Source organism: Amborella trichopoda, chromosome 5, assembly GCF_054954075.1.
Source record: "Amborella trichopoda isolate Santa Cruz 75 chromosome 5, AtrichopodaSantaCruz75HAP2 v2.0, whole genome shotgun sequence".
Classification (NCBI taxonomy): domain Eukaryota; kingdom Viridiplantae; phylum Streptophyta; class Magnoliopsida; order Amborellales; family Amborellaceae; genus Amborella; species Amborella trichopoda.
In genome coordinates, this window is record NC_142340.1 from 16681156 (window position 1) to 16707144 (window position 25989).

The following is a 25989-nucleotide window of genomic DNA, read 5'->3' on the forward strand; positions in this document are numbered from 1 at the left end:
ATCCTGCCATGAATGCTTGAGACACTTCTAGGTTGAGAGAGAGAGTGAGATAAAGCTTTAGTTCCAAACCTTGGTGTGAGGATCTTAACTTTAAGGGACTTAGAGACTAAGTAATTAAAAAAAAGGGAGCTCTAAGGTGAGAGTGCTTTGATACAAGGGCACTATCCAATAACAAAAGAGCACTTGATTCTCAACAAAATGGAGATTAAGATCAAGTAATCAAGACCTTTTGAAGGGATCTTGAAGCTTAGATCCTAGAGATCTAGAGAGAGTGGATACCTCAAAGAAATCCCTAGGGGAGAGAGAGAGAACTTAGGTGGAAAAAGAGCATCAACCTCCAAACCTAGGATGTGAAGTATTTAGACCAAGGAGGTGAGATTGAACAATCACATCGAAGGATAAAGACCATTAGAAACCCTAGGATAATCACAACTATAAGAGTATAGAGCTCTTAAATAAGAAAGGGAGGATGCCCTGTAATTTTGAGCATAAAGTTTTAACTGCCTAAGACAAGATCAGAACCTAAGATCAAGAGTTTTGAGAAACTTTGAGAGGTTATAGAAAAATCTAGCTTTGGGTATGCCAAAGGTGAAGAATAGGTGAAGGAGATGTTTCATCTAAGAGAGTCATAGTAGTTTGAAAATTATAAAAAAATATTTGTATATTTTTCAAGAATAAAAAAAATACTTTTGTTTTAATTACATCCATACCTTTTGTCTACTCAAAGTGCCCTTCACAGCCTTAATAGGCTGCCATGATTCTTGGGCATCACTGCCCTATTAGAGTTGTGATAATGCACCATCATGGGCCTTGGTGCCTTGGATGCTTTTGATGCATGCAAGGGTATATAGTTGACAATGCATTGAGCATCACTGCCCTATTAGATCCCTAATACACAGGGTATATTGGGCATCACCACCCGGTTAGAACCTTGATGCACAGAGTGTATTGGGCATCACAACCTTAATAGGGCCATAATAATGCATCACAGTTTGAATAGGGTTGTGACGCCGAAGAGAAACCACTAAGGCAAGTCTGGGTTGTGAAGAGCATCTAGGGTCTATATACAAAAGAATGTTGGGTATGAACACAATTCTTAAAAAATCCGATATTTTTAAAATTTTTGGGAATATAAGAATATTTTTGCTAATGTCCTTAATAATTTTCCTCTATTTTGAAAAGGTTGCCCAATTGCTTTATTATAAAACTAGAAGGTTCCCATGAAGTGGTTGTTGCTTGCAAGAGTCTCCTCCTACTTATTTCATCCCCTCATAGTAGTTATTCCTTATTTTTCTTTATTTCATCCCCTCATAGTAGTTATTCTTTATTTTTCTTCATTGTTACGTTCATAAATATTTTTTCTAGTTGTTTCTACTATTTGGGACATTAAATTTCTTTCTATTTTTGTTCTTCTTTCTATTATTTGAGACATTAATTTTCTAGCTTTGCATTGTTTTTCTTGCTTTTATTGGAATTTTTGTAAGAGAAACCACAATCTTATTCATATCAAGCCCAAAAATAACTACAAATTCTGGGACACCATACTAGATGAGCTTGAAATGAGAAGAGAAGCAACATGTTCTCTTAGTGCCATGGCCATCATTCAACTTGGAGATTGAGTGAGTTGCTGGTCACATTCTTCTCGAGCATTTGGATATCGAAGGTAGGGAAGCGTATCTCATCAGAGCATTTAAAGTTGGGCAAGCTCGGGCAAGGTATCACACTTGTGGCATCGTGTTTGTCGATGCAGACATAGACTTCATAGAGTTGAAAATTTCCCTCCAAGTTGGTGCTGCATCGGATCCCGACCTCCTCCCCTAACTCAATCTTCAGTGCTTTTTTAATGTCTGCAAGTTGGTATAGTCGACCATCTGGCACAATGCCTGCAATGCTCCCCACATTCTCAACAAAATCAATAACTATTAAAACCCGTATGAGATCTACACTACCCTCACCTGAAGATCAACTCTGAACTATTTGTTATCATGTTCTTGCGGAAATATGAACCCATGAAACAACTACAGATGGGAATTTTACATTGATTAATTTGTGAAGATAAAAACTACAAGCACAAAAAAATTAGATATGTATTCTATTTGATCTTACTCCATTAAATGATGTAGATTATAGTGGAATATTACTTCGTGTTTCCTCTTATGTTTTGCCATTCTGATTATTTGAACATGTGATCTATTATCGAAGAAGTACCACTTATCGTGCGTGGTGCATGATAGCCAGACTTATTTAATTAGAGGGATTAGGATAACAAAACCAAGGTTTAGGAGTAACTGACCATGGATTCTAAGGGCTTTGATGAGGTTGATTTCACGGTGGATGATTATGCCTTGCACAAAGTACTCAAATAGGCCGAGGTTTGAACAGACCCCATTGTTCTTCCACAAGGACTTCCACATTGATTGTCCGTTGTTGCTTGGGCACTTGATGCTAGACCACACATCAGACAGACTCTCCTCCAGGTCCTCCAACTTATCCCATTCAATTTAATCACAAGCAAACAAATTTTAATCAACCTCCAGCTCAATCAATCTAAAGTAGTGTTCGTGGCAGTTTATTGAATGGACCCGCAACGAATGGCGCCGTTCGTTGCGGTTCCGTGTGAATTTTTAGACCGTCATGGACCTAGTATATCCATAACAGTAGCTGCCACGAACATGATAGGTTTGTGGCGATCGAAAAATGCATGCCCTCCAATTTTTTTTGGACAGCGATTGGCCTATGGACGAAATCACTATAGCATTTCGCCCTTAGGCGTTGCGTAGATCCTTCCATCAAGCATTTCCTTTCCTATATGTGTTAAGTCAATTGCCATACATGTGTTATTATATCTACAAATCTCTAAAAAAAGGTTCCAATTATCTATATGACTGCGATTGTAGTCTGGTGATTATAACTGCACCTAAAAAATCAATAGAATGTTGTATTAGACAGTTTCATCAAGATCCTGAAATATATGGTCTGTATTAAATGAGAACAATCAAACTAAACCATTTAAATGCTCCAAAGACATTTTTTTCCAAGATCTTTATCTTGGAGGTCCGTAGGATGGATTTATAGAGTTTAGTTCCTCAATCTCTAAAAAACATAGGTTTTTTGAGGTGCGGTTAGCATGGACTACAATTTAAATAAGGAATCGGGCTTGGGCTTGAGTTTTGAGTTGTTAGTTGTAGGCATTAGCAACGCTGCATCTCTTGTTTGATTCCTACCATAAAACTACCGTAAAAAAAATACAATTTCTATTGTACATGTACAATTTCCTCTAACAAATATTACCACTTGATGCAAATTGCATCTAAGATTTTTATTTTTTGTTGGTACTGAATTTTAGAGATATTCATATATGGGTTCAAAATGAATTTTTATTTTATTTAGTATGGATTTTTTAGTTTGTAGGATTCCATGATTCTATTTTTGATAGGATTGTTAGATAATTAGAAAGAGAATGATGAAAGAGGGTTGATTACCTAAAGGGTAGAAATATTTTCTAGAAAATATGATCTATGAGAGAAAATAGAAAAGTTTGGAAAGGGGTATTTAGTTAAGATTTAATTAGTTCCTATTTTATTGGGTTTGTAGGTGAGGTTATGGGTGAATTGTGGAGGAGTTGATAAGGTAAAAGAAAGATTCATATTTTTATGGGAATTAAGATTTGAGGGGAAGATATGGCTAAAATAGAGATAGATTAATGTGGGGGAGAGAGAGAGAAAGAGAGTCTATTTTTTGTTGTTCTTATTATTTCTTTTTGGCTTGTATTTAAGGTGGAATTTCACCTTAGAGAGGAACTTGGATATTTGGTAGAGATTTTTTTATGAATGAAGAAATGGAGTTTCTTCTTTCTATGGTTTGATTTACAATCATATTATTCCTTTCTTGTTTAAAATCGAAAGACAGCCGAATTTAATTTTCCGGACTTTTTTTACATCAACACTTTTCCCAAGACTTTCATTGTATTCCTTTTGGGAGTTAGTTTTTATGTTAAGTTTTAGAAAATCGTGATCTTTTTCTTGTTTTCGAGATGAGGGAGGGAATTTGTGCCTAAGATGAAACTATGCAAAAATAAAATAAAATCTAAAAATTGTTGAAATGAAGTCCAAGATCCAGATTATGGAGAAGAGGTTGTTAACCAACAATAGGCGTGCCTAAGCTTTTAAGGGCCCTAGGTTAAAAATCACAATTGTTAAACTGTTTTAAGGAATTGGATTGAAAATCACAATAGCGAATAGAAGTTCGCTGTTAGGTTTAAAAAACAAATACCTCAATAGAATGGGCCTAGTCCATGTCTATTTCACAGTAGTAGTTTTATAACAATATTGACCAGTGTTTTAAAACGCTTGATTAGTGGGGCAAGTCATTGACCCACAAATCCATATTGGATCGTTGGATTGGTGATCCAAATTGGGTTCAGATTGGTCCAACTCATTGATTCATAAAATATTAAAAAATAAGTAAAATAAGATAAAAAATTAATTGGGATTCATGGGGAGGGGAATTAAAGACGGCCTAAGAAAACATAAGATAAACTTAAAAATAAAATAATAAAATAATTTTTTTTTTTTTTTGTTTAAATTTATAAAAAAAACTCGGTTATAACCTCTAATTTTGAATTTATGTTTTTTTTTTGTTTTAAAACTCAGTTATAAACTTTTTTAGGAGTTAGTTTCTCTGTTAAGTTTTAGAAAATAACCGAGTTTTAAGACACCACTAGTGACTATTATAATTTGAAATGGGTATTTAAACATAAATTCAAAATTAGAGGAGAAAACGGTAAAACAGGAAAGTGACCGAAAAAAAAAAAAACATTGATAAGCATGGAGAAATGTCTTAAAGTTATAGTATTTTATTTCAAAAAATGACCTTCTTTTCTTTAATAGTAGCCCTTTCTTTTTTTTTTTAAGATAAGGGTGGCTATTTTCAGTATTTGTGAAAGTACTTGTTGTTATTTCTTGTTTCTACCATCTTGCCCTGATTTAATGGGAAAGGTTTCTATGATTCCCCTACAGTATAGAAGTTCCATCCTCCCCCTACTATCAAGAAAGCCACTTGTCGTTTGATCTTAGATCCGACATCTCAAAGTATTTTATTTTTAGGTTTTTGTTTTTTTGTACAAATTGTATGAATATGAAATTTGGTATGTGTTATCTTCTCATTGGGGCGCACTTATAAAAAATACTAAAAATAATTTTTTGATAAAATATAATGACCAAAATACCCAACCTTCAAAGGTATTTTGGTCATTTTATTTTATCGCAAATATTTTTTTTATATTGTTTGCTAATGCGAGTTTAATAGAGGAATGGACGTCTATAATTTGGTGTCAAAATAGTTTATAGAAAAAAATTAAAAATAAAATAGTGTAGAGACCTGACATTGAGATTGCGACAATCTTAGCCCTCCATTCAAAATGGAGGGTTGGATAAGGGGAGGATAGAACTTCTATAATGTAGGATAAGCATATAAAGCCTGCCCTAATTTAATTACATAAGCATAGAACGCTTGCCCTAATTTAATTTATGTAGTGTTAACCATTTTCTAGGCCATGGTTAGGGGAGTAGTACCTTTGAGAAGTCAAAGGATTGTTCGTTTGGGCACTTTCTGAGCACGGCACCGACGGAGGTGGTGGCGTACAGGCCGACAATGAAGAAGTTTTCGTCAGGCTCACCAGTTGTTGGGAGGCAGCAACCTTTGCCCGATTGTGCACAGTATGATCCTGGCCACTGCAAACACCAAATTCACCTCAACCTTATTTGAGCTCATCAGTTTGAGAAACATATGAACTTCCTGGGCACGCTTTTCTCACCAGGAAATAATTCTTCAAGAGAGTTTATTTCAATTGAATTGTTTATTCCCATGTTTGTTTCTCAGAAAAGCAATTGTTAAATACAACTAACTTTCTCATATTTGTTTTCTGGGAAACAAGTGGTTGCTGTAACAGGTGGGAAAGTACTTTCTACAATGCTCTAAATTTTTTTTGAAAAAGCGGCTTCATCCGTTGGTGGGTATGAAAAGGCTTTGCCAGACATATCAAAAAAGCTTATCATAGAATGAACTTTTGAAGGGCCCAGAAAGCACTTTCCCAACAAACAAGCACTTGGCCGAGAGAAAATTAGGTAGAAGAATGATGGCGAAAGCTGGACTAGAAATGATGAAGAAAGTTTCCAAAAGATTTGGTGGTCAAAGGGTTCAAATTTTTCATTTGGACTTGCGGGTTAAACTCTTGCTTAAGAGTGTTTTTGGTGGACCCAAAAGCTCTTAAATCACGTCTTTAAGCCTTCTAAGATCAATTAGTAACAAGCACGCGTGCGTGTACGTATGCGCTCATGACCACATTTGTGCGTGCACAAAACAAAAACAACTAATCTAAAAAAGTGTCACCAAAATCCCTCACTTAACCTTGGCCGTCGAATGGGGAGATTTTTTACCCAAGATCTTCTTCTCTTCTTTTGCTAGTGTATAAAAGGAATTTAACATAAAACCCTTAAAAGATGAATTGAGAAGAATTCCTTCGCACAAGTCCTAGTAATTAGGATCTTGTCACCCAAAACATTGGAAGTTTGGCATCATTGTTCCTCCACCAAGACATGTGCAAAGGGGCAATTTGTATCAACCGTCGCTTTTGAGCTAGCATCTTAAAATTGTTTTAGTTTTATTATTTTGGGTGAGGTTTCTATATTGCCTAGGCTTTATAAAAACAAAATAAGGCCCCATGTCAAGTCCTCGTCCATAACACACTTTCAACCATGGAAATTTTCATGATAGCTTTAAAATCAATAATAAAATTCGAAAATAAAAAAAGATATAGATCTTGGTGATCTATGAGCACATATTTTTAGGTTAAATAGATGTTGTAGATAGTTTGTTATAATATACACTATTTTTAGAGCTTGAAATCCTTTTATGTTTTCATAACCATAACGTTCAAACCAAGATGATCGATGTAAAGGTTTTTTAATGCTTGAATTGTAATTTTCAATGATGTATGAGTGAGGCTTTACTTATATTCATAAGGTTGCAACCTTATCAAACCGTTTTCTTTTACTTTTAGTACAAAAATGTCACAATCACTCTTCTCTATCAGATTTTAAATTGGGTGATTACAACTATGTCATTGATTAGATTCAAAGTTTAAAAAAAAAAAAAAAAAATTTCGAACTTTGGGTTATACTCCATTCCATCCTATTTGACATCTAATAATTAAGACCGATTGTGACATCCTTATAATAATAGTAAATAGTATCTTGTTATACAAACTATTGGAAAAATTATATACCAAAGAGTAAAGGAGCATGCTAATTTTGTGATCTTAAAACTCTTGTGAAAACTTTCGGATATTTTGTAGAGTAAGAATTTACCTGGTTTGGATCCGAAAGCAAAATTTCGGATCTCATTCCTGTCTAGGTATGGATCTGGATCCGACCCAGTTATATATATATATATATATATATATATATATATATATATATAAGTATAAGTAATGATACTATGAGACCCTCCCACACTCATGTGAATAGGACCCCAAATGATCACCATTAAATTTTGATACAGATCTCTAGAAAAGTTATGACAAGGGAGTGAGACTTGGGTGCATAGGTTTATTACTAACTTTTCTAAAGATCTGTATCAAAATTTAATGGTAATCCTTTGGGGTCCTACTCACATGGGTGTGGGAACGTCTCATAGTATCATTGCTCATATATATATATATATATATATATATATATATATATATATATATATATATATATATATATATATATATATATATATATATAGTATTGTTTGTTATGTATATCATTCTGTATTTTTTTTATAGATATAAAATAATTCATAAAATATTTGTTTTAGATCCGATTGGGTTCGAATCTAGATCCAAATCCTATGTACACTTTTTGGATTCAAATCCAGATCTGAATATTCTGGATCCGATCTTATCCGCATCCAAATCTAGATATGAATCCATATATACTTTTTGAATCCGATCCGGATCCCAGTTGATCCGACCCATTCTCAACCCTAATATTTTGCCACTTCAAGGATATCAACTTTTAATTTATGCAAGGGTGCAGTTGGCATATGGATGCCTCTGTAGGTGTAGAGGTACGGTGCCGTTCAAATTTTATCATGGTATATAATTTTGATATAAAATGTTATTAGGATTATCTCAAATTCTATTTTTATATCTAATTATAAAATTTTTAATTTAAAAAATGGTTAAAATCAAGTAGATCTATAAACATATGAAAATCTTGAAAATGGATGATGTAGATAATACGTTGTAAAATGCACTATTTTTTAAACTTAAAATATTTTTATCAAAAGGTTTTTCAACATTAAAACTACCTTTACTGATGGATTTTCGAGAGGCATCCATAGTTCTGTATTATAAGGTAGCATCCTTATATAAACGTTTTTCTTTTATATAATGGCCATGAGGTTCAAATTTTAGGTAACATTCAAATTTCAAAGGGTTTATGATCGTTATGTTTTATCAATAATATTATTTATTTATTTATTCATAGGTGCTCCCATAAGTAGTCAGGCCTCAAATTTTATCTCAAAATAATGCATAGAGAAAGATTATGGAAACTATCCGAAAATATCTTTATATTTTTAAATATTTAAAATTACCAAAATAATTTTAAAATTACGTCCATGGCCAATCATTTTTTAAAATCTAAAATGCCCTTCTTGATGCCTGACGACTCCTCATAGGTGCTTCCTTTGGGCATCACAACATTACATAGTGGTGACGCATCATCATGGGTCCTAACACGGCCGTGATGGTGCATCATCGATCTAATAGGGCGATGCCCAAGGGGAAGCCCTGAAACGCAATTGTTGGGCAATGCCATGAAGGGCATTCAAGGTCTAAAAAATGTAGTGGGCATAGACGAATCTTTAAAAATATTCGTATTTTTTTAAACAATTTTAAAAATATTAACAATATATTTTATAATTTCTCAAAAATAAAAAACAAATCTATATTAGATGTGACTTTGTCACTAAAGTCATCCTAGTCGTCTATTGTGACAATGTTTCCCTAGTTATAGAATGCATATAGCAAAAGCAACTTTTAGACATGCTTCCTTAGGCGAAATACCTACTTAGGAGTATTCTTTTTTGTTAAATCTTGACATCCACTATAAAATGGCCAATAGGAACATATATATAATCTTTTGGAAACTATAAGAGTAAGAGAATGCTATTGAAGATATACAAATAAAACATATCATAAAAAATAAAAAATACAAAAACAAGAAACAAGAGTGTGGCACTCCATGGAAACATAAATACCTGGCTGACATAGTAATAGAAATCAAAGTCCTTAGCCATGGCTTGTAAGCCCATCCCAAGCCCAACCAAAGCAAGCAACAACCATTGCTCATGAGCCATAGCTGAGCACCTCAAGGATTACAAGAAGTATCAAAATATTTAGACACACCATCCAATGGACTTTGTGCCCTCTTTATAGGCCAGGGTGCCAAAAGTAAAGGCTACAGTGCAATAAGAACTAAACAAAAAATTTTCAAATATTATATGATAAACTTTGGGAGATTTTTTACTTTTTTAGTAATTAAAATTTGATAGAGAAGATGCCTTCCACTGACCTACCTGAACAAAAGATAAGGTGAAAAGATGAGGGGTCCCATCCAATCACGTGATAGTTGTGGCCGACTGGTAGCCAACGTAAATGCTATATGACAGGCCTGCGGCTTTCTAAAAATAAATAAAAGCCTCACCTCAAAAGTTATGAAATTGCAGCTTTGCGTCGGAAAATCTTCACATAGATCATCTCGGGCTTCACCATCGTTATTGTGAAAAAAAGGTCGGATTTTAAAATTCAAACCTTGCATATTGTAACACATTATCTAAAAGGTGCGGTTTGGTTGTAACACATTACCCAAAAGGTGCAGTTTGGTTGGTACGGAATCTAACCTCTAAACAATTATATAAAAACCTATTTTTAAATGGTATATAGAATTGTGGTTTTAATACAGTAAATCTTTGGGATAGCTTTAAAATATATTTTTAAATTTATTTATAAATTTTAAAGTTTTAAAAATAGTGTACATCAATATATCTATAAAAACTTGAAAATCTTGAAAACTAATAATCCAAAAAATCTTGAAAACTAATAGTCCAAAAATACGTTACAAAATATATTATTTTTAAAACTTAAAAGTTTTTTTCTTTTAAATTAATTTTAAAACCACCATAAATATTTTTATGCCGAAAATACTTTTTGATCAAGGGTTTGAGGGATGGTTTTACTTTGTTTCGATGAAGCTTAAGCTTTATAGATTTGCTTTTTTCTCTTTTTTAAGGGAAAACCTTATATACTTTGCAACCTTATACTGTTGAAGTACGGTATACCTTAACAATCCTATAGAGGAAGGTGTTCACTCTTTGGAGAACATTCCAAGTGATCATCTTGATATCCAGATAAATGGACATGAAGAAAAAAAGAATTTCATATCAAAAAAATAGTGCGTCATATAACAAGGTATCTAGACTGTTTATTTTCAAGATTTTCAAAGTGTTTTTTGATCTGCTTGATCTATACAATTTTTGAAATTTTAAAATTTATAACCGAAGATAAAAAGAGAAATTCAAGCCATTGTAAAGTTTTCGATATCAAAAGAAATCTCTAAATAAATTTTTTAAGCGTATCTTATTTCTACAGTATGAAATAAGTATAAGGAGGCAACTTGATACAAACCTCGGCCTTTTTTCCAAGGTATTGCAAAAGATTGTAATTCTTTCAAACCAATGGTTTAAAAAACGGATCGGTGATCCGAATCGGGCTCCCAAGAAACCGATCCGGATCGGAGAATCGGCAATCTGGATCGGAAATCGGATGAATCGGTCAGAATAAAACTTAAAAAAAATCCGAAAAAAATGTTAAAATTCATTATAAATATTGTTTTTAAGGAATTCAATAAGAAATGAGGGTACTCCATTAGGAATTTTCATGTTTTTGAATGAATATGCGAATATTGATATGTTCTTTCCTTGCATGAACTGCCATTCAGCATTTAATTTACATCACACAAAAGGATAAACATAGAATTATCATGGAATAAGTATATCAACATACATGGACTACAATAAAGTATAAAATTAGTAACATATGATCTAAAAATAAAATGATAGACGACGTTATTGCTCTTCTTGGTCACTCTAGTGCCATTGATTGAATTCGTTTAACAATTCATTGATTCGATCTAAAAACGAATCATCGATATTAGCAGGCTTCTGACTATTCCCAAATCCCTGAGTGTTAGTGTTTTGTTGTGTTCCCAATCTAAAATCCCCGAAAATTGTTCATCCTTCATGCTCACCTGCACTGTCGTGCTCATCCCTACACTGTTGCTGTTGGGACTCGATATGTGAATAATATGGCTGCGATAGGGTGGCTTCAGAATTATCATCTCTCTCATTTTCTCTTTGAATAATATGGATTAAAAAAAAAAAAACAAATTTTCAAAAAAATCGATCATGGATTAAAAAAAAAAATCACAAATTTTCAAAAATTTTTATCATGGATTACAAAAAAAAATTCGATCATGGATTAAAAAAAAAAAATCACAAATTTTCAAAAAATTCTATCATGGATTACAAAAAAAAATTCAATCATGGATTAAAAAAAAAAATCACAAATTTTGAAAAAATGCAATCATGGATTACATAAAATTCGATCATGGATTAGAAAAAAAAACAAACAAAAAAAAACAAAAAATTCGATCGTGGATTACAAAAAAAGAAAAAAACAATTCGATCATGGATTACAAAAAATTCAATCATGGATTACAAAAAACTCTATCATGGGTTACAAAAAAAGCAAAAAACAAAAAATTCGATCATGGATTACAAAAAAAAAAACAAACATTTCGATCATGGATTACAAAACATTCGATCATGGATTACAAAAAATTCTATCATGGGTTACAAAAAAAAAAACAAAAAACAAAAAATTCGATCATGGATTACAAGAAAAAAAAACAAACATTTCGATCATGGATTAAAAAAAATTCGATCATGGATTACAAAAAATTCTATCATGGGTTACAAAAACAAAAAAAAAACAAAAAATTCGATCATGGATTACAAAAAAAAAAAAAAAAACAATTCGGTCATGGATTACAAAAAAATTGATCAAGTATAACAAAAAAATCTATCATGGATTACAAAAAAATAAAAAAATAAAAAAAATAAATAAATAAATAAATAAATAAATAAATAAATAAAAACACAATTCCGCAAGGGACTCGCCGATTCCGTACAGTGAATCAGCGAGTCACTGTATATAATCGTCTGGTTCTCTCTAGAACCGGACGATTCCCATTTTTTTCGCCGATTCGATCCGTCCATGGCGATTCTCGAATCGAACCGGGCGAGTCTGGTTCGACTCGACGTTTTTTTAAACACTGTTTCAAACCCACTAGGCCCCCCCTTTTAATTTGCATCGTTTAGAGAACTGGTGTGGGACCCAGTTGGTGGGTCCCAGCTGATGGGTCCAATAATGAGCATGGGTCCAAAAATGAATCCGTTTATTTTATTTTTTTTCTCTTTTCGAATGGTCAAAAATGACTTGTTCTTGGTACCTCATTCACAAATTATTACACCATGTCATGTTGAGATGTACTGGGTTTATAGCAAGAGCACTTTTCAATATATTGAACGTTTGCCTAATTCAAATGTTATAAAAACACGTTTCGTTTATTTGAAATTTAGGCCGACAATTAATTTCATGACAAAATCAAATAAAATTGCAAAAATATTGTTAACAAAAAAATATTAGATAAAATATATGTAGGGTTATTTTGGTAAGTTTTTATTTTGTTATTTATTATTTTTATTTGTATTTTGTTCTCCATATAAAAATTAATTTACATCCTAACTTTTATATAGCTGGAATGTTTAAATAAAGGAAAAGGTTTATATAGAGCCGAAGCTCTAAACAATCAAATTTGAGCCTACCTCTAAAATTCCACTAGAAGAAGTTGTTTGGATGCCCAAATATCTTCAAATTGATGTCAAGATGCATGGACATGAAAAAAAGAATGGAATGCAAGTTTTAGAAATAGTATAATTTGTAACGCATTTTTTGATCGTTAATTTTCAAGTTTTCAGAGATATGTCGATTTACACTATTTTTGAAGCTTTAAACTTCATAAATAAATATGAAACTATATTTTAAGGCTATCACAAAAATTTCCAATATTAAAACCACATTTCTCGACACTATTTGAAGGCAGGCTCTAATTTGATTGTTTGGAGCCTAGGCTCTATACAAACCCCCCCCTTAAATAAAAATAAAAAATGGAATTAAATTTTGGCTATTGGATGTGGCCTTATTTAATGCGTTAGGCTAGGCACTAGCCAACCCAGCCCTAGCCCCTATAAGGTTGGCACAAGAGAATCCCTCGCCCAAGCCGCACCTTGGTCCTAATCGAGCAAGCCCCACCTTGGTCCTAATCGAGCCAAGGTAAATAAGATAAAATATAATAAAAGAAAAATAAAAAAAGAAGCCAGATTAGGTAGAACTAGGTGGCCTCAGCACAAGTTGGATCAGATTAGGGTTGAGGTTGCTCGGCCCTGGCATGCCCCTCTGCAACATTTTGTGCCCTATGCCCAATTTTCTATGGACTGGGTTGGGCAACCGCACAAAGTAGTTTGTGGGTACAAATTAGGAAACTATTTTTCCTGGGCTGCCCGGCTTACAAAATAGTTTGTAAGCTGAAGGCTTAGATTGAAATATCGAACGGCTAGTATTCCCCACAAGGTTGAGGGCACTCTGATTAATTTTATTATTATTTTTGTGGGTACAAATTAGGAAAATATCTCCCAAATATTCTAGATCGTAGGATTTATAAAAAAAGAAGAAAGGCCGAAAGTTAAACAGTGCTCATATACGCTTGTCCTTCGATCTGAGTTATCTCTACCCCATACTGTTTTGTAGGCCAAACCAGTGTGCAAAAACTGGGGTGAGCCAATTTGGACTTGCTCGAGTAACTCCAACTTGCCACCTTGGTGAGATGGAGTATTTCCGAGTTGGATGATCCGATTTGAGGATCTTAAATAAAAATACTAAAAGTTATACAAATATAAAAAATCCAAAAAATAATAAATTTATTTGTAATATTTTTTTACTGTTTTCTATCTTTTTGACAAAAAGATTGGAAAGTGTTTAAGCAACGAATACTTATCTTTACATTTTTCTTTCTTTTTGGGTTATTTTTAAAATATCCCCATGGTTCTTTCACTACTTTTTTAACCTTATTTAGATGTGATTTTTTTCATTTTACTTTAAACATATTTTCCTTATTCTTGAGATTTTTTAGTTTTTTTAACACTTTTTAGCTGGCCAGGACCTGCTTGACTCGAGCAGAGTAACTCAAGACTCCTCTTAATTTATCCGTCTCGGGCATGGACGGAGTACCGCCCCGAGTCGTGCACAACAGGCCGGATAGCTCATAATACCTTTCCCGACCTTTACAAGTCTAATTATTTGCATTAGGCCATGTTTGGATGCGAGTTTGAAAGGTTGAATATGGTCTTACATGCACAGGATGTTTCGTGCTGTAGTTTTTGCGGCCAATATCAAAGTGATTTCTTAATCTTTTATGCAGGAGACAATACATATCGAGTGGCCATTTCTTCAAAATAAAGTTTCACCTCAATCACGAATAAGCCTGTGTGCAACATTTATCCATACATCCATGTACTTCTTAAATATATATTTTTAGTGATGACGCTGAATCCATGTTTCGTTGTTATGCGGGTCAGATGGATAGGCCCGGTAACTGGGACAAGTCAACCTGTCCACTCAGCAGGCTGATCTAATTCCAGGTCTGGGTCCAACAACTAGACTGCGTAGGTTGGGTCTTGGTCTTGAAGTACGGACGCTACTGTGGAGTCGGATAAGAGAGAGGACCCGACCCAACAGGTGCGCTTTTTTTTCTTTTCCCTTTGTAGAAACGCTCGTTTAGAACTAGACATTCACAAAAACTCATGTTTTAGGGTTTACTCACTTGCTAGCTAAAAATAAAAAAAGCTAGTATAAAATAAAGATTGATTGATAAACTCTCTAGTGCCACTAGAACCCCTCACTCTGATTGCGTCTTGCTTGAGTTCTAGCAAACACAAGGCGCATCACACCAGGCAGGAAACATGCCCAGTGCTCATACTTTGTTTTGTACTTTCTTTTGATCGTGAACTTGCTTGATTTGAAACACTCTATTTCACATGCACGAGTGCTCCTTTCCACATTTCATTACACACGTGGTCATAAATTAAAAAATTTTAAATTCTTTTCCATGAATTGAAATCAGTGTTAATCTTCACAAAGAAGTGAGCTTCTTTGAGAGGTGGATTATATGATCTAGGCAAGTACATGCCGTTATATAATCTGGCAACTATATGATCCGGTATGTATCCAACATTCACCCACTTGACCTCTTGAGGCCTAGAGAGCATTCTTATACGATATTTTTTCTTAGATCCTAATGCCAATAACTCACTGTGCTTTCGTTATTCACATACGGGCAACACTATGCTCTTAGGAAACACTATGCCTTAGGCAATACCATGCTATATATATTCATATATATACTCAGCCCCATCCCTTATATAAAACTCTCAATTTTAGTATGTACTCTAAATCAAATACCTCGTACATGCCCATTAAAAACATGAGGTGCCAATCCTTTCTTATAGGATCCGCATGCATAGCTTCCATGGTATTTAACCCAAATCAACTTTACTATCTTCTATATCCTCATGGATACGATAGAATTCAACTTTAATATGTCATGAGTTCTTCTGAAACCTTGCCTCTTTTGTCACTACAATTGCAATTTAAACCTCACATTTTATTTTAACGGTTTCATATGCCCAATGGCCCATACATGAGATGGTTGATAAATTCATTGCCTCCTTTTTGTAGTAAGGCAGGATTAATCCAATAATGATATTGCTCCTCCTTCATAAATGAACAGATATAAAAAAACAACTTTCATTTTATCTAGATTACTCTGGTAATCAATATATTCACGTATAACCAAGTATGTGGCATCTCCATTGGTTGTCCCATTACTTTCAATATTTTCTTGATAGCTTTTCTAATACTCTTTACTCTAAGATCCACTAATCTCATTGTGGACAAAAATTAAATCTGGCCCGTTCCTTTAGTAAGGAATCATTTGAGGATCCCATGACATTCCTGTAGGGAACTTTCTCCTTATATGGTTTTTCCCATTTATCATCAAAACACATCTTGGTTTGACTCTCCTATCCACTGATAGGTTATCTTTAATCCTTTTAATACTTTCTTTTACTATGGAAATATGAAACAATGTTACTAATCTGTTTTTGATATTTTCAATTATGATACTTTCTATCAAAAATCTCTGACAACATATTATTTGTCTCTTAAATCGGCCCTAGCGAGTTATTGGCAACATTATCCACATATAGTTTTAAGAATACTATCACTCCCACTGACTTTAATATTCATACATTAATCTTCTTTAAAATATTCTCATTTGTCGGTATATCATGAAATCACATAAATCACATTCTTGATGCTTGTTTCAAGTCATAGAGAGAGACTTTGAACAACATCTACACTATATTTTCCTCTCTTTTCGACTCAAATCCATCAGGCTTATCTTAGGTAAGAAAAATTCCTCATTAACGAATGTCGGTTTGGCATTCATCTGATGGAGTTTAGATCTAGAAGGGTTGTGATGGAGAAAGGTTATCCTAATCCATACTAGTTTTACAGCAGGTAAGGAGGGATCATGAATAGTCCAAGCCTTCCTTCAGAGTGAAAACCTCTTTGGCAAGAAATCTAGCCTTGTGTTTCTTTCTTTATTTAATCTCCATTCATGCTCCCGCTTTGATCTAATCATCTTGCGGTTCGGAGAAAAAACAAAAACATCTCCACACTTGCTCTCATTGATTGAATTTATTTCATATTTCACGGCTTTCTGCCATTGCATGCATTTAGGACATCTTATGGCTTCGTAGAAGGTTCATCATTTTTCATCTTACTAAATTTTTACGGACTTCACCTATGCAGGTAAGGAAACATAGGGAAGTCATCTCACTCTGGTTCGTTTCTTTTTTTTTGAGTTTCAAGCTAGGTAGAGGGTAACTGATCATTAATATCAATTAAAACAGGTTTCTCATAGGTCACTCTTTCTTCAAAGAATTCATTTTAAGAAAATGTGCATCTAGACTCTCAATGACCGTCCCATTGGACAAGTCATAGAATCTTAAGCACTTAACAAGGTTCTAGGTAATGAAGTCATATTTTGGAGTTCAACATGGCATTGTTTGAGATGGAGTTAGGATATGGAATAAACAACCTGAAACTTTGAGATGACATTAAGATGGAGGTTTTGTGGTGGCAAACATTCTCTTATGACAAGCATATCTGAGTGGACTATCATCCAAAGCCAAGTAGTTGTATGGACCTTTTCTATGAGAGGGCTTAGTCATTTTCCTTTCAACTTTCTTCTCACAAGATTTGGAAATCATTGTTAATATCTTATGAAATATTTTCATCATTTTATTGCCTATGTGGCCTAACCTGGAAAATCATTTTGTGTCTCTCAACTGGGGATTTAATATCCATTGGGAACATACCATTTTTCCAGATAGCTCATTAAAATGTCTGAACCAATGGAGTCCTTGCCATAGACATACTCAAGATCCTCATATGAACAAAAAGGGGCAACCAACGCATAAAGCTAAAAGCAAAGATAAGGTTCTCACGCAACCTAGGTGCGTATAGAGTATCCCTAACATAATCTCAATTCCTGGTTCTGGCTCATCCCGATTTCATCTATGCACATCTTAGTTTCTTCTCAGTGTAAGTTCGAAAATATATTTCTTGATTGGTGATGTACACGGCTTCCTCATAGTCCAGGCAACATGCACTCATCCCATTACTCACTTATCATGGCTTCAAAGTCCTTTTATTTTGAAATTTTTTTTTTTAGATACTGGAAAAACTAGGCATGATACTTATAAAGATTCTCATTATGCCCATTTCTTTTAAACTTAAAAATACTGGGTAATAAAACAATTCCTTTCATCAAGATGAGGAGCATTCAATTTAATTCTCATTGCATCGTCTTTCCGGTGGAAAGACGGAGACCTATCATATGGCTTCTTACCTTTGGAGTAGCTATGCGGATTCCTCCTTAAGACATATACCCTTTCTCTTAAATTCTCTCTTATTAGCATTAACAAAGTGTGCCATTGCGGCAGTAATAGCCCTGGTGGGGTCAACTATGTATCTGGCACCCATGGCATATGCATAAACATAAACAAGAGAAGGCAAAGTTTACCATATGGACCACCGATTAGGTCCATCCACCTATGGTATGCTTTTCTCCTCTGTGGTCTCTAGAAAATCCATGATCTCACCAATCGCCAATAGAGTATTACGAGCCACCAGATTTGTCGTGAACACATCCCATGCGCTTGCTACCATGAAGAGGAACTAGGTGGTCTGATCGGAGCATCAAAACACTTTCTCACATGCTCATCCACCTTATGGACCAACACTTTTGATCCGTTCATGCGGGCAGTCCTTTCTTTTTTGGCCCCCTGGAAGTAAACGATTTCGTCGAAAGCAAAGGGTCTCTCAGGCCACCAAGTTTGTTGTGAATGCATCCCACTATCCTGAAAGAATGGAGAGGGAGAGGGTGGTCTGGGTTGGAGTGTCGAAAGCCATACCGGCTGCATCCAACTCATGAATCATCATGTTGAAGTTTCAAACGTGCTCTCCCATTTGGCGCTGTTTGGGCATGCGGAGATCTAGGACCCTTCTCATAACAAGAACTTTTCAGTTTTGAGAAGGCGTGTCATATGCCTACTTCATTTTGTCCATAATCTCTTTTGCATCCCGCAAACCTCATACTCTCTAGTACATGTGTCAATCATAGTCCCTAGCTATATATTCATTGTTGTGAGGCCCATGTGGTATAAGATTCTCTTATGGTCTGAGCCGCATTCCCTCTAGGCTCAACTGGAGGAGCCTGGGATATCAGGGTAACTAGATTTTTCTCTCTTCCATTCGAAATAGTTTGTCCAATCAAACTTTTCATCTTTTAGCAAATCGATCAAAATCCCTTTCGTAGCCATACTTAAGCTTGATGCACAATACTAAAAAGCCTAGAAAGTACCTTGCTTTGATACCAATTGAAATAGTCCCAAGGGAACCACACAAAATATGACAATTAAGAAATTTTAACAACTTCTTACATAAACATTCATTCTTCTTGAGATAACCCTTGCTTAATACAAACTTTGTGAATCAAGGACTACAACATTCTTCAACTAAGGCAATGCTCTTATAGATTGAGCAATCCCTTTTACAACTTGAATAAACAAAGTAAAATAGAATAAAAACATAGTGTATCAGCTTAAGTACCAGATGAGGAGCCGATTCCAAAAAGTTCACCGTGCGAATATCGCGATGGAATTGATACAACCCTTATCATTCACCGTGATCTAATCTTTGGGACCTATTTAATCACCATATGATTATTTCTCACACAAAAGGACCAAAATATTTATATCAAACAACTTGGGAGCACCGAGCCAAAAAGCATAGCAAATCGGATATTAAACTACCTCGAAATGATGTAGTTTAGGTTCAATACCAAAGCTCAAACTTCTACACAACCAAGGGCTCAGAGGGAATGAACTAGGTTCATAAGACGAACCTAGTGCTTACTGTTATGCTTGACATTAGGGAATTTCCAGCAGCATAACAGTTAGCATTAAGTCTAAAAAAGGCCACTAACTTAATGAACAAAGTGAATGTAGTAAAGGAAACTATTAATCAAACAACTTGAGAGAGAAAGAGACCATATACCTCAATGTTCTAACTCGTTTCAGCATAACGGTCTGGAAATGGAGGTTTTCAATTAATGATGTTGGCGTGGGAGTTACGAGGGACTCAGTTCCATTACAATGGAAGTCGTGCATCAAGGGAGAGGGATATGAATCCAACAACGCACAGAGAGAGGTGGGGCGTCAGGCCATTGGAAGAGAGGTTGTTGTGTGAATTCATTAAGCAAAAAGTGCAAAATGAATGATCACTTTTTACAGACAATTCATGTGAGATGTAAACACTTGATTTGATCCCATCCACCCATTGAATGATCCAAAAGTTAAAAGAGACTAAAGATCTAGTTTAACTAATCACCATTGATGACTATCATATGGATAGTGATTAGAGCATACTCCATTATCACCACACCCACATACCACCTTCACTCGCTTTCAATAATTTTACATGTGCCCCTTATCCTTAATATTAAAAAATTATTCCATCTCCACTATTCACCCTTCATGAGCTTGCTTCACCACTAAGTCTCTAATGGGTGGGGCGTGCCCCATATGTGACTTGTTAATATGAAGAACAACCCACACTCAAGCCTCATCAGATGTCACTATCAAGGTGGGGGACATGTCATAAGTTTGTTCCCTTATCACCTTCACACCAATAAGAGCTCACTATATGAGATTTTAAATGGATAATCCAATCTAACAAATTTGGTAATAAAAAAAATTAATGATTTAAAAAAAATGAATCTTTGCACTCACATATGTGGGTATGTTATCGCACATGTGCTAAAAGCATATTGTGCGTAACATGTTTATGTGATCTATCCAAACAAGGGCATCCATATCTGTGACTAGGGATTCCATATTATACGCATTGAGCAATAATGTGGAACCCCATTGCTTACAATTATGGCACTCATTGGCCATTTGTGTACCACACACGCACAATACGGCTATCCTTAAATAGAATTTTCACACAACAATTTTGTCAGAGCATTTTATCATGAAATAAAATTTCCAAAAATTATCTAAAATCGTGATAAATTATTTTTCATTGTTTCTTATAAAAATATTACGGTCTAACACTTTCACTAAATCCAAGGTGGAAAGACCAGTTCTACAAGTAGTCGGGTTGTATGGTACTCCACTGGGCTAAAACCCGAAATCCCAATCCAACTTCTCAGACTAACCCAACAGGTGCCTATACATTACAGACTTCAGTTCGAATATAATTAGGCCTATCAAAGCTGATTGATAGTGGATGGACTCCAAGATTATTCAATGGATTATAGGTGTCCCCCAAGAACATGCAATCTTGCAAATGCAAGAGTGTTCTCTCAGAACGTGTGCATAGGTGGATCTTACCATATCAGAGTGGCTTCCCAAAAATATGATTGTTTGTGCATATATTGTGAGCAAGCTACACATGTCAGTGATTTGGGCTTATGTCCTCTTACGATGCATCATGCTCACACAGGGCTTATACAAAACACACATATATATCACAAACAGGGATCCACTAATCCCCAAGCCCTGGCTCACACGACTTGAGGCAAAACTAAACTTATGGATCTTAACTTGAGGAAAAACCCTAAAACCTCTTGGTTCATAATACGTTCCAAAAACCTCATCTCAGTCTAAACATGGTTATTTTGGCCTAAGCGGTTCTCAGTACGTAAAGTGTTTGGTAGCCACTGATCACTCCTACTGTGTCTTAGAAGAGTGCTGGCATTGGTTATAAGGCCTTGAAAGGGCATATATCCAACATGCAAGTTCTAAGTGACCCCCATGTCCCCACCTAAAAGGACTCCATATGTTGGGCTCCTATCAGAAATGGCCCCACGCACCTTCTAGGTAATTTATCAAAATAAAATAATTTTAGAGTCCAAATTATATTTTTACTTCTATCTAAATGTGTAAAATCCAAAAAATTTCATTTTGGCTAATTAAAATTCCTTTTTTCCAAAATAAAATAACTCGAGGCCTTTAAAAATTCATTTTAATATTTTAAAATTCAAATAAAATATATTTAAATATATTAAAATAAATTTAATAGGAATTAGATCCAAAAGGTTCAGGGATAATACAAATATAGTAAGGCATTCCATCATTTCTAGAAATCATATTCCACAGTCATCTGGTCAAACTGGCCCGATAGAACCCATGACTAATAGCCCAGCCCATGGTTAGTCAATCAAAATCAACCAATAAATGAAGGGAACACACTCTTAGTCCATACATTACATGTTCTCCCTGAGAAAAAGTCCAGGTCCTATCTAGAACACTATCTCATAGGACCTTCCAATACAATTCAGTATTTTAAGGAGATATCTCTTTCGCACAATACATAACTTGCCTTAATAGGTTACTTCCCAGATGGCTATCTAATGTACATATCATGAGATGACAATGATGAGGATCTTGGCCTTTGTTCTCTCCAGCTAAGCACCGCACACAGAGGTCATATAGTCCCCTGGCCAACAACCCTGCGCATCTCTCCAACCCCATTAAGAGATGACCCTACAAACCCTTATTGGTTGTGCCATAAGAACCTAGAAACCACATCCCACTGTGATTTTCTCAAACTGTAGCAACAGACCCCATGACCCATAGCTCATTGCAGGGGCTCATACTTGGTCCATCAAAAGTCAGTCAATAAATGAAGGAAATGTGATCTTAGTCCATGGATTACATGTTCTACTCTAAGGAAACATCCAGGTCCTAGTTAGCACACTATCTCATAGGACCTTCCAAAACACTCCAATATTAGAGGGAGATATCTCTATCCCATATCTATATGACATGCACTCATGGGCTGCTTCCTAGACGGCTATTTAGTGTACATGTTGTACGATGAAAATGGGAGGATTTTGATATTTTTCCTCTCCATGCAAGGCTAAGGGTTTTAGACTTCAACCCTAGCCTAACTTGTCAAAACTCAAGTGAGTCACAAGATCAGAAAATTCCACACAGTCCATCCAGACTATACTCCCATTAATCTTGACAACCTTTGATTCAGCATTGGCCCAACACTCCTAGTAAGTGCTAAGGTGGGTGCCTAGTCAATGTGGTTGTTATCTTGGATTTGCGTATTTCATGATGTATGTGCATGGGTTTGTTTTACTTTGGAAAATAGTGTACATAGAAAATAGGAATCTTGCATTAAAGTTGATGTATTTTGCAATGGAATTTATGTTGCATGGGTAATAAGTGATAGATTGGTTTTGCATGTAGATATTATTTTAAAAGTTTCTAAAGTGCATTTTGGTCCTCTAATGTATAGGGACTTGATTAGGGGGTTGTTCGAAACATCTAGACTTAGGTTTTGAGTTTATAAAAAGGTTGTACAATGGTTGTAAAGAAAAAATGATGAATTTTGAATGAAAAAATATCATTTGCTACTAGCATTTATTTGCTGCACTTAGAGTTGAGCGAGTCCTCCATCAGAGTTGAGTGATTTCTCATTTCCCGCATGAGTGATTCTGCCCCTACCTTGTTGGTTGAGAGAGTCTGGGCAACAACCAGCATCAAGTTGGCATTAAAACATGTTCCTTCTAAGCACCCTAGACATTGTGATTGTGTGCAATGGCTATTAAAGTAGCCCAAAACGATCCTTTATTCTCATCATCATTTTCATAAAGTTTGTAAGTCATAGATTAGGACTTCCCACTAATCTTTGACACGTATCTTTATGCGAATTCGAGTTTGTTAGAAGAATCAATCTATGATGAAGAAGTTTGTGATCCTACTTTTGATGAAAAGAAAGAATGAAGTTCGATTTTCAATGAAGAATTGTGTATTGGGAATGAAGATGATATTGGTGATGGTGATTATATGGTGAAAATGATGGTGCTTACATTGGGCTATTGCTTTGTTTCCAGCGGAGAGCCCTAACAATAATGCACCAAATTTTAATGGAAAGAGGTTGTGGCTACAATGCATATTTTCTCTTAATCCATTTTAAAGTTCGTATGCGAGTTATCTTAGATATGTTCATGGACAATAATATTATGCTTATATACTACAAATTTAAAAATTTTCATGGAGACAAAACATGATGGAGAAAGTTTTTATGAGAGATACAGCGATTTGGAACACATTTCACTCTTGTTTTCTTGAATTGGGTCTCATCACAATTGAGGAAAAGTATATATTCCTCGATGATAGACACACAGATCTTGCACTACAGTTGATGGCAATTAAGTATTGCTCATGTTGTTAGCATGCAATTTGGTATGCAGATAACATTCCTATCATGACCTTGTACATAAAGGAATAGAACAAGTGGCAATCTATGAAGAAAATGGGTTATCTATTGGATGCTATGGTATCCTAGAATGGGTTTTCCCTATTTGGATAAAGGAACATGCTCTTGATAGAGGCAAGGCAGTAAATTGTGTACCAAAGCAGAATGAAGTTTCTTATTAGGAAAATTATTTTTCCTCACGAATTTCCCATGTTGTATTTGTCAAGATTGATATGAAGGGGTTGTGTAATTAGACAATGCCGAATATTTTACGGAAAGGTTGCAATGTGTATGATCTTTTATTTGTTCTAAAACAGGTGGTGGGTACTTTGTTGAAGATAATTATAATTCTTGTAAAACTGAAGTGGGCTCAACATAAGAGGATTGACATCACCTTCATCTTAACCCACTTCAAAACACGAGGACGAGTTTTTTCTAACAAGGGTAGTATGATGCAGGTGCAAGCAAACTGTCCCCTTGAAGAAGAGTTGAAGCAACTTTGGAAAGGTCTCACAAAGAACTCGAGGTTGAGTTCTTTCCAAGAAGGGGGAATAATGCAGCGCTCGGCGTACACTTCTAGTAAGCGCTAAGGTGGAAGCCTAGTCAATGTGGTTGTTACGTTAGACTTAGGTATTGAATGATGCATGTGCATGGGTTTATTTTAATTTGAAAAATAGTGTGTATGAAAATAGGAGTCTTGTATTAAAATCAATGTATTTTGAATTGGCATTTATGTTGCTTGGTAATAGGTTAGTTTGGCATGTAATTATTGTTTTAAGAGTTCCAAAAGTGGGTTTTGGTCTTCCAATGTATAGGGATTTGATAAGAGGGTCTTTAGAAACTTGTAGACTTAGCTTTTGAGCTATAAAAGGGATATACAATGGCCGTAAAAAAAAAAAAATACAATTTTTGAATGAAAGAATATCATTTGTTGCTAGCACTTTTCTGCTGCACTTGGAGTTAAGTAAGTCCTCCCAAGGAGTTGACTGATTCCTCCTTTTTGGTGTGAATGATTCTGCCCCTACCTTTTCGGTTGAAAGATAACTGGAAACATATTGAAGGCCCCGGCCTGCATCACCCTCTCTCGGATAAAGATGATTATCTGAAAGATGAGAACCCCTATGGCTCTTATAGAATTCAAATATAGAAATTCACTAGGCTGTTCTATCTCGAGTTTTACGGACTTTGACGTGGAAGACCCGAGGCTTCTCATCTTACCCATTGATTAGCCTTTCTCGAAAATATATAAGGAGAGTTTTATATATATATATTTTTACAGACTTTGACGTAGAAGACTCAAGGCCGCTCATCTTACATATTGATTAGTCTTTCTTGAAAATATATGAGGAGAGTTCTTTACATAGTTTCTACAATTTTTCTGTGGGAAAAGTTCTCTTGAAAATAAAAGGGTTTAAACAATTCCACTTTAGGACAGTCTCCCTCCCATGAGGCCCACAGCGAATGGGTCCCACAAGGTTGTCCACGTGGCTGATGATGTTAGCCAGCTCTAAAAGAGTATCCTATGTTGTTAATCTCTCATTCATCACGTGTGAAAGTATGATATGAAGTGTATCACATGACACTGTGTCTTGTGACACACTACTTTTGTGAAGGAAATGAGGTGTAGAGAGAGAATGAACTTTAGTTTAAATTTAAATTTGGTTTCTAGTGAGAGAAGAAGGAAGGGCATACTGTTCACTTGATTTTTATTAACACATTTACTTAAAATTATGGCCAATTATGAAAAGAGGCTTAAACTAGGAGAGAGTAGTTTTCTTCGTGCTTACTTGAAAATCTACTACCTTTAGTGAGGTGAGAGAAAACTTTGTGCATAAGGAAAAATACCCCTCTCCCAC

General features: G+C 35.0%; 1 protein-coding gene and 1 long non-coding RNA gene across 2 annotated transcripts; both read right to left on the reverse strand.

The window, feature by feature from the left end:
* Window positions 1–1474: 1474 nt before the first annotated feature.
* On the reverse strand, window positions 1475–9471 carry LOC18448163 (extracellular ribonuclease LE). Its single transcript, XM_006858241.4, has 4 exons — window positions 9310–9471; window positions 5574–5732; window positions 2294–2486; window positions 1475–1883 (listed from the first exon to the last, which is right to left on the reverse strand). Exons 1-4 carry the CDS (start codon window positions 9406–9408, stop codon window positions 1600–1602), a joined length of 735 nt encoding a protein of 244 aa, XP_006858303.2. The 5' UTR covers window positions 9409–9471; the 3' UTR covers window positions 1475–1599.
* An 8662-nt stretch (window positions 9472–18133) lies between these two features.
* LOC148781996 (uncharacterized) lies at window positions 18134–20115 on the reverse strand. Its single transcript, XR_016056153.1, has 2 exons — window positions 19913–20115; window positions 18134–19559 (listed from the first exon to the last, which is right to left on the reverse strand). It is a non-coding gene; the product is annotated as an uncharacterized LOC148781996 (long non-coding RNA).
* Window positions 20116–25989: the final 5874 nt, after the last annotated feature.

What these genes read in the sequence shown, in the direction of transcription:
- LOC18448163 (XM_006858241.4), bottom strand. Translation starts at nt 9,408, where the DNA reads ATGGCTCATGAGCAATGGTTGTTGCTTGCTTTGGTTGGGCTTGGGATG. An exon ending in TCTATTACTATGTCAGCCAG is followed by an intron (nt 5,733 to 9,309) that starts GTATTTATGTTT and finishes TGGTGTTTGCAG; the next exon opens with TGGCCAGGATCATACTGTGC. An exon ending in CAAAGCCCTTAGAATCCATG is followed by an intron (nt 1,884 to 2,293) that starts GTCAGTTACTCC and finishes GGAGCATTGCAG; the next exon opens with GCATTGTGCCAGATGGTCGA.